Here is a 16,015-nt window from a genome sequence, read left to right as displayed (position 1 = left end):
CAAAATTAACATGTTTGGCCAGACTTACCTGACACAAGTCTTTTAGGACTCCTGAGGACTGGGATGCTGAAGAAGAGTAATTTTTAAGCCAGTCATCCTTCTCAATTAAAGTCTTCTCAAGCTCATTTATTTCCTTTACATAAGCATTTATATCTTCCTGGAATTTTATCTTTCTGGTCACTTCTTCTAGATTTTGAACCACATCTTTCCACCCCGACAAAATTTTCTCCATCACAGATTTCATATCCACTGTAGGAAGTCCTTCTACAAAGATTATACAAATTGTTATATTAACTGCAACACATTTTCATTAACAGACATTTAACCTTTCCTCTCTTCAAATATCAGTTCACTTTCACACTAATACAAAAAATGCTTTGATTTCAAATCCAATATCTAGAAATCTATACTTACTACTAGCACCATTTCAACTCTATATTTCTAGTACAATGTATAGTGAGACATTAATTTTGGGGAAAGACACAGGGAGGTGTGTGGTTTTTGCTGAACCACTTGCACAAACAGAGCCCAAAGCTCTGGTCAGAGCAGTCAGTCAGCTTCTACAGGAGCACTTGATGACCCTGCTCTATAGATATCCCCATGCTCACACTGGCCACACCAACACCACAGCAGCGGAACATGCACACAAAGACCAGTCACTGCCTCTATGGCACAGTCTGTACCTGTCCCAAGATAGAAATGGATGTTGGCACAAGTGTGCCAGTGCTGTGCATTATTCCACACCAGTGTAGCTGGGCCTAGGTCTGGAAAATGGCTGTGAGCCTGAGCTAGACAGAACATACTATCAGACCCTAACTAAACCAGGGTGTAGACTGGTTATTTTCTATAGATCCCAACCCTTAAGAAGACAACCAGTTAGAAAGAAAATTCTTGACCTTAGTCTTTCCTAATATAAAGCAGTTTTTCACCTATGCATTTCTTGTTATGGCTAACACAAGCTGGTTCATACCATGACCTATCACAGCTAAAAGGGCTTGTGAAAAGAAAGGAAGGGAGGATTGATTTCTGTTCAGGTTTGAAAACAAGGAACATCTAAAACTTTTTATAAACCAAACTCCAGATCAAATCAGTGGCTTTCAGCAATCAACTTAAGGTCAATGACACCCACTGTAAAAAGCTTCAGCAGGCAAGGAGGGGAGGACTGGACATGTTTTGCAAATTGGGACATACGAGCAAAGCATTGGACTGGAAAAAAATGTGATTGAATGGAATTCATCATTTTCCAAAAGGGATGCTGGTCACTATGCAGGACAGTCATACCATCCTCACTCCTGTCTGAATGCTACCAGTGATAACTTCACCAGAAGTCAAGTGCATAGCAGATGAAAAAGATTGCCTCTAGATTACATGAACATCTCTTTTATAGAGATATCATTCCCCTGATGCGAGTTTTTTCAATATGAGACAAGATTTTGGCAAGGCTTAAAGATTTAACTGTCATGGATGTCAGTTATAAGACCCCATGAATAAGGGTTTTAATTGACAATCAATCATTTTCCCAATCATATAGATTTCTCTCTTGCCTTTGAGCCATAGATTGTAACTATCATTAAAAACACACTGTGCACAGTTTTTACAGAAATAGATAAAACTATGAAAATGAGATATACACATTTGTATCAAGTTTAAATTTGGCTTCAACATTTTAACTTCTCTAAAGCAGTTGTTTCAAAACTCATGCTTAGAATCAAAATACTTCCTTGAAAGTATTGTTACTGAAATAGAAATAATTTTTTTAAATACCCCTTAAAAGACTGGAAATTAACACATGCACATTAATGAATAATAATATTTTCTAAAAACTTTAATTTAAAAACACATAACTAATTAGTTAGAGTAACAATGATCGATGAAAGAAAGAAAATGGAGTGAGAAGGAAGGGGATAATGTTCAGCAACTGCATTGATGAAATCACAAAAGAGAAAAACCTCCAAGTTGCTTACCCTTTCCCATTTGATCCAAAAGAATGTGCCCACTTTGTTTCAGTTCCTCTAACTTCTGGCTTTTTTCAGCTCTTTCCTTTTCAATCACCTTCAAAGTGAATCCAAAAAGAATACAGTGACAGCAAGGGTTATTTTCCCTGACTTCCCTCTTTTACCCAGCAATATCTATTTTCCCACTACTACCCAAAACACATAATTGTCTTGGATACACCAAGTTCTGCTTGTGCAAAACACAAATGTAAAAAGGAGCCACCTCTCACAAATACACTAGGCATGTGAGAGATTAGTATTACAGCACCAGGAACAAAATATTGTTTAAAGGCCTGACAATCCCACAATGAAAAATAAGATATTGAGACACTACTTAAAACAAGTCACTTGTGATCAAAAATTCAGCTGTACTTCTCTAATATGGACTTGTGGAAATAAGACCTCCTTAATAGTCCCCTCATTTCTACAGTTTCTGCTGTGACTTCCAGTAGAAGGGAATAACAAACCTGTTCCCTAGAAGTCCAGACAACAAGAATTATAGCACACTAGTAATCCACTCTCATAAGCTCTAGTGCTTTATTCTTCTTCACAAAGATTTGGAAAGGGAAATTGTCTGTGACTATTAAGATTTTTACAGCAAAAAGCTCCTTCCACAAGTTATACATATTGGGGAATATTTCTTTTTGATTCAATAGGCAGAATACATCCACAGGGGAAAGATGAGTTCCTTGGCCACAAAACCACAACTTCAATATCCTCTGTGATTACAACAAAGTATCTCCAAATTAAAATATTTTTGAACCTCATGTCAAAGGTCATTACGCTGGTTTAGACTTGCTACAGTAGATTCAGAAGCATGCACTTATTTGCTCAGCTGGGAAGAACAAACTCTATCCCATCCACTTACAGTCCAATCATTTAAAAACAGTACTGTTCATGGGAATCTGATGTTCATCTCAGAGCCTCATTTTTAAAGAGTTATAAACATTCTTAAAGATCTATAAATAAAATACTGGGATAGTTGGTTTGGCTTTTACTTCCAACAGTACTGTCATTCCAAACATTCCTATTGGCACCATCTTACACAATCACACTATGGAGGAGCCTCTTCATAGAGATTAAGTATTGTTTTTTACTTCAAAAGCAGATCCTGGTCCTCCTAAAGCTCCAGCAAATCTTCATTAACAAAGAAAGCTCAAAAACCAGAAAAAGGCAAGAATACATTCCTGACAAGGAAGGAATAGAAAATAAAATGGCTACTTCACATCTCCCACAAGATTCTGTAAAATTATGTCTGTCTTGCAGGTCAGTAATACTGCACACAAGTTGTAACAATCAGGTTTTCTCCAAAATTAACAGAGCAAACAACACGTTCAAGCATTATAACAACAAACCACTTTGGACCCTGGGTGGTCCAGTGTTTGAGGAGTGTCACAGCATGATTCAAGAGGTCTCTGAGCATCCCACTGGCCTATCCGTGCCAAAATTATAAAAGTGATGTCAATCAAGGCCATTTCTAACTGTGAAGCATTAAACCAAAATATGCTACTTAGTGTAAAAGATATTAATCCTGAAGACAGACATTTTTCAGAACTCCAAGGGAGACATCAGTAACATATATTTTTAAAATTTCCTATGGATTATGAAGCAACACTATAAAAAAAAATGTGTCCAGCTGGTCAGAGATTTCCATGTATGCTCAGTTCTCAAACTATTTAACTGAGGGACTTAATCCCCTCAAAGCATGTGGATCAGCTCACACCTCCAGCTGACAGCCAGCTTAGATACAAAGTAGAGTATTCACTGAAACATGCTCGATCTCCCCATTTTACCTTCAATTTTTCTTTCATGCTTGAAGTCTCTCTCATCTTCTTATATTCTTTGATGTCTGCAGCCTGAATGGCAGATTTTGATTTTGAAATCCAGTTCAAGAGCTCAGCACTTTCAGCATCAAACCTAGTTTAAAAGGTCAGACTTAGTCAGGTTTGTTTTTTGGTTTCAGTCACTCTGTCTTAAAAATCAGAAGTCTTAAAGTTCAGCACATTATCAGATTGCAAACTACCAGGGCTGTACACAAAATTCATGCTCCTCATATTACTACTCACAGGAAGTAGGGTAGGGACAGACTTTCAAAAGCCTATCATAATAAAAATTATACCCTCATTATCAGCCTTCAGGAACAAATTGAGAATACATGGCACAATTTTATTTCTTCTTTCTTTTTTTTGCACATCTTCTATACAAACAATAACTATTTCTTTTAATATGTTACTAAACAGATGCCTCAATGCCAAGTATTTTAAAAGTAATAAACTACAGACCTCAGGAACAAGACAAATAAGAATTGCAAATACAATAAGAATATAGAATTATAGAATATAGACAAATAAGAATTGCAGTTTCAAAAGTCTGCAATGCTGCTTTATCTGAAGGGAAAGCTAACAGTGGCAGTGACAGCTGACAAACATTTTTGCACACTTAGCTGACAAAAAGATTAACTTCTAGCTCATTCTTTTTGTCTGCAGTGGACACATCTATACTAACAGTTTCCTTACAATACCACCTCTAAGCTACAACCTAACACCACCAAAAAAAAACCCCAAACAACTCTCAAATTAACAAGTACTGTATAGAACTTGAGAGATGGACAGATACACTGTACAAACCACAAGCCAGGTTGTATTACAATTTATTAACAGTGGGAATCCTAACATGAAATAACAGGAGTTGTCAATAAATGCAATTGGCAATTACTCAAAGTTTCCATGGGAAAACTGGCAAAATTCCACTTACTGGTCATTTCTTGGTTTCATAAGTAAATGGAAACACACAAAAGCATCAGAGAGTTTATGAACTATTTTTACTACCCCTAGCTTGAAATCCAGGAAAACAGATGACAGATAAATCACTTTTGCTTTCAAAATCTAAAATAGTTTCTTCAACTCCTGATACCCAGAAAGCACAGATGGTTACTGACTGCTTTACTGGCCTGGCACATCCAGATGTACACAGCATCCCCAGAGCTCAAAGGGTCTGACCAGAGTCCTCAAGAGGGTTTGGGCAGGCTCCTCACCCCTTGAAACCTCCAGTCCTCCTCCAGAAAAATGAATAAAAAAACCTCTTCTTCATTGTGCACATGTCCTAGCACAGCAACTCCCTAGTCTTGATGCAGCATCTATTATATCCCTAAATGACCTGACAAAGATCAGTAACACTTGAAGGAAATGCTCATTTCCTCAGACAAGCACAAAAAGCAAAATGTTGAGCATATAGCATTTAATCTCTTAATCTATATTGAAACAATTCCTTTAGTTTCAGGTATGCTATTTATTAAAGAGAATTCAACAAAAGTTATTTAACACTGTTTAGCCTAAGAGTAGAGAACCTTCCAGGAAAACTTGATAGCAGCCTTCCAGTGCCTAAAGAGGGGTTACAAGAAAAATGGAAAGAGACTCTATGGGGAAGTATATTGATAGGAAAAGGAGTAATTTTTAAAGTGAAAGAGTATATTTAGATCACATATAAGGAAGAAATTCTTCAGTATGAGGGTGGTAGGATACTGGAACAGGCTGCCCAGAGAAGTTGTGGATGCTTCATCCCTGGAAGCCCACTAGACCAGGCTGGATACTGCTCCAAGCAACCTGGATTAGTGGAAGGTGTCCCTGTCCATACTAAGGAGGTTGGAATGAGATGATTTTTAAGGTCCCTTCCAGCCCAAATGATTCTAGGAGTCTGCATATGCAAATGAGCCAGCCACTAGAGAAATACTTGTCAAAGGAGACATCAGTGTAATATTATTCTTATTATTAAATACAAGAGAGACAAACTGTTCCTGAGCCTCTTTTTTCATGCAGTTTCTCCCATCTTCCTCATATTTTATGAAGATTAGAAATAAATAATAAATCAATCAAAATGCTTGAAATTTTCACACCACCTCTTCAGTAAAGATAAGATGTTTTCCCTAAAGAAAGTAAATACAATTCTGTCTTTCCAGCAAAGGAGATGAAGTACAAAGGACTGAAGACCTGCTTCTATGAGAAAAAATGCATCCCTGTTTTCCTTTGAAATTAATGGAAGGTACAGGTTTTCTGCTGCTCTGAAAACAAGGCTCTATAAAACATTACATTCCCATTCAAGGAATCTCTGAATTGTTAGGGTTGGAAGGGACAACTGGAGATAATCTAGTCAAGCTCCCAAGCCCAACCTCACAACTGCAACTTAAGTATTGCTCATGTGCATAAATTAAGGATCAAAAGTCAAGACAGTATCTGTAGTATCCAATAAGCAAGGGAAAATTGCAGTGACATATACTTACTTTTTCTTTGCTTCACTGTCCCCTGGAATTTGCCTTTTCTTTGGGAGTGGTGGTGGGGGCAACTCCTGTTTGGACTGTTTAACCACTAGCTGTTCCTTCAATGGTGCTTCTGCAGCAGTCTTCTGTGAAACCTGTGACATTCCTACGCTTCCTACAGCTTCAGTTACCTATACAAAATAATTTAGGGCAAGAATTATGTGCCATTTTTACACAAGCCAAGTTTGCTTGTTCTTATTTTCTTTATTTCAGTCATAAAAGCCTGTTCATACACTCCCACAAATCATCACACCAAACTGCCATGAAGCACGTTTATCATAGATACACTCCAGAGAAGAAGATCATTATTCTCATTTTACAGATGGGAACCAAGCATCAAAAATCTCAGTTCAACTAGAATCATGCCAGTCCAAGTGAACTAAAATTAACAAAAAGAACATTATAAGTATTTCCTTTCATAATTTATTCATAAAAAGAACAAAGGTACTTGGAGTCTATTAATAGCAATTCTACATTTTTGTACTCTCACTCCATAAAACAAAGCCTAGATCTTATAAAGAGCTGATACACATTGAATTTGACCTAAAAATTCACTCAAGTCAATAGAAACCTCCCATGCTCTTCATTGGGTTATAAGCTAAGTCCCAGGAGACAACCTGTAAGTTCTAAGTATGTGCTTGATATTTCCAGAGGGTGAAAAGATGGAGACAGGAATTGGCATTCTCTAATGCTTTGACTCAAACACAAGAACAAATTAAAGCCACATGGCTGAAATGAACCCCTACACAGACTGCACAATTCATTCACTATACATTAAATGGATCATGAATTAGTGCCATGGTTTTCACCATAACACATTAATATCATCAAAAAAAGCATAAATGAGTTATCAAGCTGTCAAATAAAACCCTCACAGAATCCAGTAGGAGTTCTATCTAAATGAAAACATTACCAAGCACTCAAAATACTAAAATAAACATTGAACAATCCAGCTTGGCTATCGTCCTTACATATCAAACAAACAACTACTCTATTTTCAACAGATGAGAAATCATACTCAGAGAGCATAAATACTTGTATGACTCCCATTTATTTACCTATTTTGGGATTTGGGTTCTGCCTTTGTTTTCTTTTAGTATCAGATTTATTCCAGTCCCAGCACTTTCATAATATTTAAAAGCATTTGCATTGACTGATATTACATGGCAAGCCTGCTTTACTCATCAGAAAAATGTAGCTTAATCTGTGTGAGAAAGGAGCAATAGTACTAGTAAGGTTAATAACTTGGGCTTTTGGAGACTAAAAACACAGCTTTGTCAGCCTGACATGAAATAGCACTCACCTTCTATCTAGCCTGATGCCCTGGACAATTTTGCTGACACAGTGAAGTTGGCATATGAACAGTCATAAAAAAACTATATAGTAGTAATAAAGTATTGCAAATACCTGGTTAGAGTAATCCTCTAGCTTCTGAACCAAACTGTCCCACCTCTGAGTTAGTTCTTCTTGATCCTGATCAATTTTGCTGGATGCTTTGCCATTCCCAAGGATTTGGGCCACATCCTGACCTAGTTCATTTAGCTGGTCTAGTGTTTGTCGTTTCATACCCATGTCCTCTTTTAGAATCTGAAGTTAAAAGAAAAGATTAAAATATGACATCAAGTATTCTACCTCCTCCAAGCTTTAATTCCATTGCTAAGAGGCAAAGGGGGTTGAAAGGCTGGTGACAGATTTACTACCTGAGCCAGATGAACAGTTCTTTTGTGTAAATAAAATTTAAAAAAAACACTTATAGACACTATTTTTAAGGAGCACACCCTTGAAACATAACCTAGAGGAACCAGCAGTTATCTCTTCAGTAACAATTACAAATGATTAGTTCAGGTACAAGCAGCTCCAATGAAATAAAGAAAAACCCACATCACAAACCTGCACTGTGGAAAGCACGGCTGACTGGTGGGCTGCAGAAACACCCAAACCCCCTCAAAAACCTGAGATAGCTTTTTCAGAGTTTGGCACACCAACATGGAACAGCCATGGAGTAAGCAGTACATAATTCTTTAAATTCAAGTGCAAGAATCTGGCAAAGAGAGAATGTTGGCTGGGCTTCTAATGTATCAGGCATTCACAGCTCCTACTAGAGTCAAACTAGTAGCTGCCACTCATCTAGTCCATGAGATTTGATGGGATAGAGCAGATGGGATATCAATACTCACTGCCAGTTTCCGAACATTCACACTCAGGTCTGTCTGATCTTTAAAGTTGCTTGTCTGGACCTTACTCAAAGCCTCTTCTTTCTCAGTTAACCAAGCTTTCAATAAGCACTGCAGGTCATGAGAAAAAACAGCTATTGATAATTGCTTCTTTCAAATCTTTGCATTCCAAGCACTATTCTAACATCTTTAAATGCTAGAATTTCAGTTGACTTTAACATAAATAGTACACAAAAGATAAAAATATCAGATTAGAGAAGCAAGTAAATACTTCCAGCAAAGCAATTTCAACAAAACCATTTCTCAATATATCAGAGTACAGCTCCCCTAAAATTATTTATATAGCAAACAGATATCCACCATAAAGCTAATGTAGGATTTATACACCAAATTAGAATATATCAAAATAGCCTATATGTGTTCTTTTTTCTACCCCTCTTCCTCTGTGAATCCAACATAGCTGTGACACAGAAGTGACACCATTGTTAATTCATATTTCTTTCACTCCAGGCAGTTGATCAAAGACTCAGACACCAATTTGTCACCTCCCTGTTTATGGTACCTACTTTCAGTTGCAAAATAACTTCAGAAAAATTCTGTTTCATTAACTACTGGAAGCTGGAGTGGTCTGCTCTGAATACTTCTAACTCAGGAACCTTTAATTTTTTCCTAGGAAACCAGTTCTGGATCTCACTTTTCTTCAATCACACAGTACTTCTGTAATAATAGCAGCAATAACTGGCATCAAGTACCAGGAAGGATTTTATGTATTCTGTATCATGTTCCCACATAATGGTGCTGCTGCATAGCAATCTCCACAGACTAGAATGCCCACATCTCTATCAATATCAGTTGCCCAGCCATTGGTACACTGCTGCTCCTCTTTGTTAAAAAAAAAACACACAGCAAGACAGGCCACTTTGTCCTCTGAACAACACACTTTACAACAGCCACTGTGTTCCTCATTCTAGCTGTGGTTTTTTGACATTGTCCCAGAAGTTAACACAGCAACTTTGGGCCACAGGGCTAAGGCAGTTTACATTTCCAATGTAAACCAATATGCAAAATCTACAGACAAAAAATATGATGGTTGTTGAAATGCCATAAGGCTGCGAGAAAAAAAGATTATACCACCACACACTCTCTGGAAAAATCATGCTGGCATCCCAGCCAACATATTTTATGCATAAGAGGAGCTCGAAAACCCTTCATGCATTCAGTTAATTTCTGCTAAATCAGCAAAGATAACTCTCCCTAGAAAACTGAAACATAATTACCACAGTGCTAAGAAGTCTCTGGCACTGATTGAGGAATTTGCTTCCTGCGTGGTAAGGATTGCATTGACTTCAAAATGTGGTTTACAAAAGCTTTCTAGGGAGCCACAAAAAGGCTGATGCATCACTGTTGCTCATCTCCTCATGTGGTAGGGCAAAATAGAAAATGCTTGTTACAAAGCGTTTTAGTTACTTTTGTGTTACCAAAGTGTTTGTATTCAATTTTATTATTTTCAGACTGTTATTTTTGTCAGTCACTTGATCATTCTTGTGGATTTGCAATTCAAACCTGTTAGCAATAAATGCATTGTTCAGGTGAACAATGAGTACAAAAAGACTCAACCACCTAAAACAAACTTCCATTTCCTCTTTGATATCTGACATTCTACATTAAGCACACTGCTTCACTTTTACAGATCAACATGGCTACCCACAAATTTAAAAAAGCCAAGTTCAAATGTTCAACTCCAACAGAATGTAGCTCCTTTCACAGTATGGTCCCTAAACAAATGTAAGGCTAGAAGAGCACAAAAATACACTGAAATGATGACAGAGTCATCAAAACTAAGAGCACTTGAAGTCCATATCTCAAACACACACAGCAAGGATTTTGGGAGAATTCTTATTTCTCAAATTCGAGTTACCACACCCAAGAGTTACCAAAAAACATTAGCACACAATTTTCTGGATACACATACAGGTGACAAAGCATTATTTTAAAGAAATATATATAAACAGATACTTAGCATGGGACAAACCAGAATCTTATCCTTGGGTCCATATTAACAGCAAGGTCATATGAGCTACAAATTCAGCATATCAATATATTACAAGCAGATAGGCACCCCCAAAGAATGCAGACAAAACATCCTTGTCAAAGAAACCAGACTGCAGGTGATACCAGTAGCTATATCAGCACTGTCCTACTTCTTTCAAATGTCTTAATCTGATTACTGCCTTGTTTAAACAACAGCTTATAGTGATAAATATCATTAAAAAAAAACCAAAAAAAACTCAAGTAAAACCTTCAAAGAAAAAACCAAAATATTTTAGGCTAAAATTAAATAAGCTCTAGTTCTAGGCATACAAACATCATAAGTAGTTGTGTTACCAAATTCTTTATGCCATGAGTTACTTGTGTTTGAGCAGTATTTTATATGTAAAATACACTATATCACAGCAAGAAAACACTTTAGTATTGCACAACTGTGTATATGTGCACATGCTGGAAGCACATATCCATTAATTAGGAAAATTCCCATAATTATAAAACTACCAGATAGGAAAATGACAATGAATTTTCTAAGTATCACAGATATCCCCACTTCTTGACCATTTTACAAGATACCTTGGAAATCATTTTATAAGGAGCTATGAACTTCCATACTTTAATTTTGGAAAAACACTTCTCTTGCACTTCAGAGCTACTTCTGTCCTCAAAACACTGGGAACCCAAACAATAACAAATTATAGACTTTCAATGTTTCTCTTCCATGAGTTGCTCAACCCTAGTCAGAGTTTTGACTGTTTGGGGTTTTTTTTCCCCTTCTGCAAACTGACCAGTCACTCTAAGCAACCAAACAGCTACTCACCTGTTCTTCTAGCAGCTCCTGCCACAAAATCTGAATTTCTTGCAGCCTGACTCGCCGATCCTCAGTCCAACGACAAACTGCTGTCCACCGCTCACCAAGCCTCTACAAAAGCACAAAACACTCAGGGACAACCATGGACCTCACAAAGAAACTCCAAAAACAGATATTCAAAAGTGTGATTACTATTTCACATTAACTTTTTTCTACAATATATATACTTCCCTGTCCATTACTGATATGGCTGTATCGCACAGAGCTGAAGATTAACACTTTCAGAAACATTCACATGTGGCCTTAACTCTGGTTTTGCTCAAGTCTTGAGGTATTTGATTGACTTAAAAAGGAATGAACAAAGTAGCATAAATCATGTTTGAAAACATTCCATCTCATGTACTCACTGTACTTCACCTTACAGTCCTAAATGTCAGAGAAACAATTCATACCATAATGCCTAGATAAATTGTGTTCATGTCTTCAACATTTCTCCTATCAGATTTTAACTTTAAGGAAAATAACTTACATGAAATAGTCATACTATGCATCTTCCCATGGAATGAAACTACTGAAAGGATACACTATCAAATTACCTAAGTCATTAGGAATGCAAACAGCTTGACTAATCATGAATTGAGCTTGAAAGTCAGCAAAGCACTTTTGCAGATTTTAGCTTGAGCTGATTTAATAATTCTTTAAGTTATTATTGCTCCTAAAGAAAATGTTATTTTAAATTACTTTCTATGATAAATTGTCTTTAAACACAAAAATATTGATTAAAAATTACATGAAAATGTTTCAAGTGTCTAACACTACATCTAAAAAAAGAAGGCTCTAAGATTTTACCTGCAATTGTTCTTCCAGAATAGCTGTTGCACTTTCCCCACTGCTTTCATCAACAATGACCACCATGTGTGTTAGGGAGTTGACCTTCACCTGTTCTGCCTCTAGGTCACTCTGCAGGCTCTACAAGAACATAGAGGTTACCAACTTCAAATACATTTGCTAATCTGCTATAAGTGACTATCACAGCTGCTGTGGCAAAGGAGCTTTGGTATTTCAGATTCAACAGCTAAGCACAGATTTTACCACTGCCTAGTGCAAAAATTGTAAGCAAAAGGCTGCTAGAAATGAACCCAAAATCCATTCTGTTAAAATGCTGTAAAAGATTAATTTGGATGCCCCACACATGACTAGGAGAATCACATGACAGTTGCATTGACTTTCCATATGTCTGATGTTATATGTAGGAGAGATGGTTTCCACACAGGGCTGCTATTGTTAAAAAGCAGATAACATAGAGCATGCCAAACATAAATCATTAAGAGCACTCATTTTTCAAGACTTGACAAAATAATTACAAAAGTTTCAACAGTGCAATAACTGACCATGATGCTCCTAAAAAAGTACCATTCTCGTAAGTTTAAAACAATCTGTAGATTATTCATACAACTTTTAAAAGAACAGATTCAATGGTTGAAGCCTACTACAAAATATTTCTGAAGATCAACACACTTTTACAGTACTGTAAATGACACTTTTTATCCCAGCATATCCTAAGCTACTCTATGAAACACACGCCTCAAACTCCTCAGTCTTTGAAAACAAAGGAAAGAATACAAATGTGGGACAGGAAACTACACAGACTAAAAATACTCCAGTGTTCTTGATCTGTGAGGTATGTCCCATGCTGAGGAGAAGGTCAAACCTCAGCACTGAGCATGAAAACTAAAGCTGCACCACGACAAATATCAAAAGGACATCTTTCTCCTTTGCAAAAATATTTCAGGATAGAAAGGCTGGATTTGCACCCAAAAATGCAATTGATAGAAAAACTAGTTGCAAAATATTGCACATATGAGAAAGCAGTGTCTAAGCACTCCCTTAAGATGGGATCCCTGTAAAAGGAGGGATTGGAACGGGTGACTGATCATTTTAACTCCCACATTATTTTAATATGCAAGTCTCCTGCAGGCTTTAGCAATGCCTGGCAGTCATTAAGGGCAAGTCTGTCCACAGTACCTTTCATACTGCTCCTCACACCAACAGTTTACCAGGTGGGGCCTTATTCTCTGCACAAAGTAAGGGTAACAATTTTCCCTAAAGGTTTCATTTCTTGCATGAAGCAAATACAATAGTTCCTGCTAGCCAGCCGTGCTCAAGTCTTAAGGCTTCTCATTCCTTTCTATAACATCATTATCCTTTTCCAAACACCAAATGTGGTTATATATATGACTTCTGTCACAATCAAGTTTCTCAGTCAAGGAATCCACCAACATACACATCTTCCAAATACTTCTCCTATACATATTACATAACAGGCAAAAGGTTTACCTTATGTTCTTCCAGCTGTTTTTGAAGTGACTCCAAATCATCTGCCAGGAGCTGAGATTCCATCTTCTGGATGCGCTCTTCCGTGACTGTGAGCCAGTCAGACAGCTGCTGCAACTGCTGCTTCTGGAGCTCCATCAGCATGTCGTGCAGGCTGCAGGGGGAAGCACAGAGTTACTTCAGACACAGCTTTCCTGAGGAAAGGAACTAAATTCTAGTTCACACAGGAAAAGAAGCAAGGCCATACATAAAACTGTTACCTATCACCCAATAAAATGTTCACCATTAAGCTAAGGAACACAGATAAGTATCCTTGTTTCTTTCTCAATAAAGAATGTTCACAAATTATGCAGTTTATATCAGGGATTGTTTCTTCCAATGGGGGTTTGCTGCTAATAAAGCCACAGCTGAAAGTCACAACAAAATGCAGTTTCTCCCTTGATGTATAGCTCTTACCCTTGGTAAACCATATATAGGAAAAGTTATTCTAAAAGCTTTTTACTTATGTAAATACCCATAGATATCTACATCCACTGTATGCTTTATTGAGAAACTTAAATGCTTTTCTAATGTTGTTTCAGTAGTTTAGGCAATCACAGCATTCAAATACCATGTATTTATACATCAGTTATACACATTCCTTTTGTTTCACCTTAGAAAGTATGAAAGTGGATTTTGTGTCACAAACTCAAACATTAATTCAATAAAAAAGTCTTACAAATGCATGCAAGCCAATTATCCAAACCACAGCAAGCACCAGAGGCCAGTCCTGAACATCTGGAAGAGGTTATGTGCCATGAACTCACCGGGACTGCCTGTCCATGCTCTCCACCCTGAGTTCCTCCCAGCGGGAGTTCAGCAGCAGCATCTGCTCCTGGATCTCAAACTCTTCTTCAGGTGACAGATTTCCCTGGGCCACCAGTTGGTTTCCAGCCTGAAGAACATTGCCCACGCTGCTCTGGTGTGCAGTCAGTTCCATCATAAAAGCCTGGAAATTATACAAGCAGACACATCACTCTGAGGTCCTATCAGAGTTTATGACTCGGTAAATATCCTAAAAAACTATCGTGTTTGAAACAGTACTGTAGAAGGAGCTGCCCCATCAGATGCATGAGTATGGCAGACTTGTTCCTTTCCTTGATACAAGACTTTCCATGCACTACAAAAGTTCTAAATCCAGTAAAACGGGGGGAAAAAAAAAAACCAACCAAACTTGACCACCTCAATGAAAGATCATTTCAAGAGAAGAGAGCCTTCAAACAAACACACCAAGAATATGTAATAAGAATTTACCTATGGCAAACAGAACATAAGACAACATCTGAAATGTATTGTAGGAAAGCAGTAAGAACCCTATGAGGTAGCAACATATATTTACTGTAAATCCCAAACACCTCTTCCTTTGCTTCATGGCTTTAAAATTGCAGCACAAGGAAAAAAACTCCTCCTGGTGATCAGCATTCAAACTCTATGTTCTATTTTATACAGTGAGCTGACATGGGAGAAAACAAAAACATCTAACATGACAATAAACTTCTAGCAATATTAGGACATTCATTCAGATTTAGAACAACGTCAAACCAAAATTTGGATAAAAGAATGATTTAAAAGCATCAACACATTTCTGAAACAAGCTATCCTAATCATCACAGGAAGACCACTGAATAAACTGACATGATTATCATTTTCAGCACTATCCTTACTTAACAGCAAGTGGCATAAGGCTGACCAGACTTTTTAGTAATTGGCAGCAGGGAGGTATGGCTCAATCTGGATCAGGCTGCCTTTGTATTACACACACCAGCAAAACCAGCCACCAAAGGCTGATTTTAAAAATTACATTAAGGCTTCAAAGCATGCTTTACTCTAGGTTCTTCTAAAGAGAATAATTTTGCCTTTAATAAAGGCTAGGAAATTCTGCAGCTTATTTACACGCACAAAAAAAAGAAGCCAAACCACAACAAAATAATTTATAAGGAAAGCTTACTTCATGGGTGGAAAATTGTTCTTTGACTTCCTCAACATCACCAGATATTTCCTCCTGTTCCCGAAATGCATCCTCAGCTGACAGCAACCATGTAAGAACTTCTTCCAGAGCAACTTGGTAGCTATCCAAGTCCATATCCACCTCTGTCACTGTGCTGGGAGTCTCTGCTCTAGAACTGTCCTGGTCGTCTTCAAGTGCTACAGTCTAGGCAGCCAAGAGGAAAGATGTCTTAGAAGTGCACAGAAGATGCCCTCCCAAATGGCACTAAAAACAGAACAACTAAGATAGCTTTCAATTTTTCATAAAATATTAAAAATAATTGCTAGATACATTTTAATGAGAAAGACCAAATTCACT

General features: G+C 37.3%; 1 protein-coding gene across 5 annotated transcripts in view; it reads right to left on the bottom strand.

Moving 5' to 3' along the window:
• UTRN (utrophin) overlaps positions 1 to 16,015 on the bottom strand; it is a 334,555-nt gene that overhangs the window by 236,835 nt on the left and 81,705 nt on the right. For all 5 annotated transcript variants that reach the window (XM_079299176.1, XM_079299179.1, XM_079299174.1 and 2 more), the window contains 11 exons: positions 15,659 to 15,862; positions 14,478 to 14,659; positions 13,675 to 13,825; positions 12,187 to 12,306; positions 11,347 to 11,448; positions 8,484 to 8,591; positions 7,714 to 7,893; positions 6,271 to 6,437; positions 3,788 to 3,911; positions 1,965 to 2,052; positions 29 to 264 (listed from right to left, as the gene is read on the bottom strand). In XM_079299176.1, coding sequence (XP_079155302.1) covers positions 29 to 264; positions 1,965 to 2,052; positions 3,788 to 3,911; positions 6,271 to 6,437; positions 7,714 to 7,893; positions 8,484 to 8,591; positions 11,347 to 11,448; positions 12,187 to 12,306; positions 13,675 to 13,825; positions 14,478 to 14,659; positions 15,659 to 15,862 — 1,662 coding nt within the window. The remainder of the gene's footprint in view (positions 1 to 28; positions 265 to 1,964; positions 2,053 to 3,787; positions 3,912 to 6,270; positions 6,438 to 7,713; positions 7,894 to 8,483; positions 8,592 to 11,346; positions 11,449 to 12,186; positions 12,307 to 13,674; positions 13,826 to 14,477; positions 14,660 to 15,658; positions 15,863 to 16,015) is intronic.

This window comes from Erithacus rubecula (assembly GCF_903797595.1).
Source record: "Erithacus rubecula genome assembly, chromosome: 2".
NCBI classification, from domain to species: domain Eukaryota; kingdom Metazoa; phylum Chordata; class Aves; order Passeriformes; family Muscicapidae; genus Erithacus; species Erithacus rubecula.
This window is presented reverse-complemented; position numbering and strand designations above follow the sequence as displayed.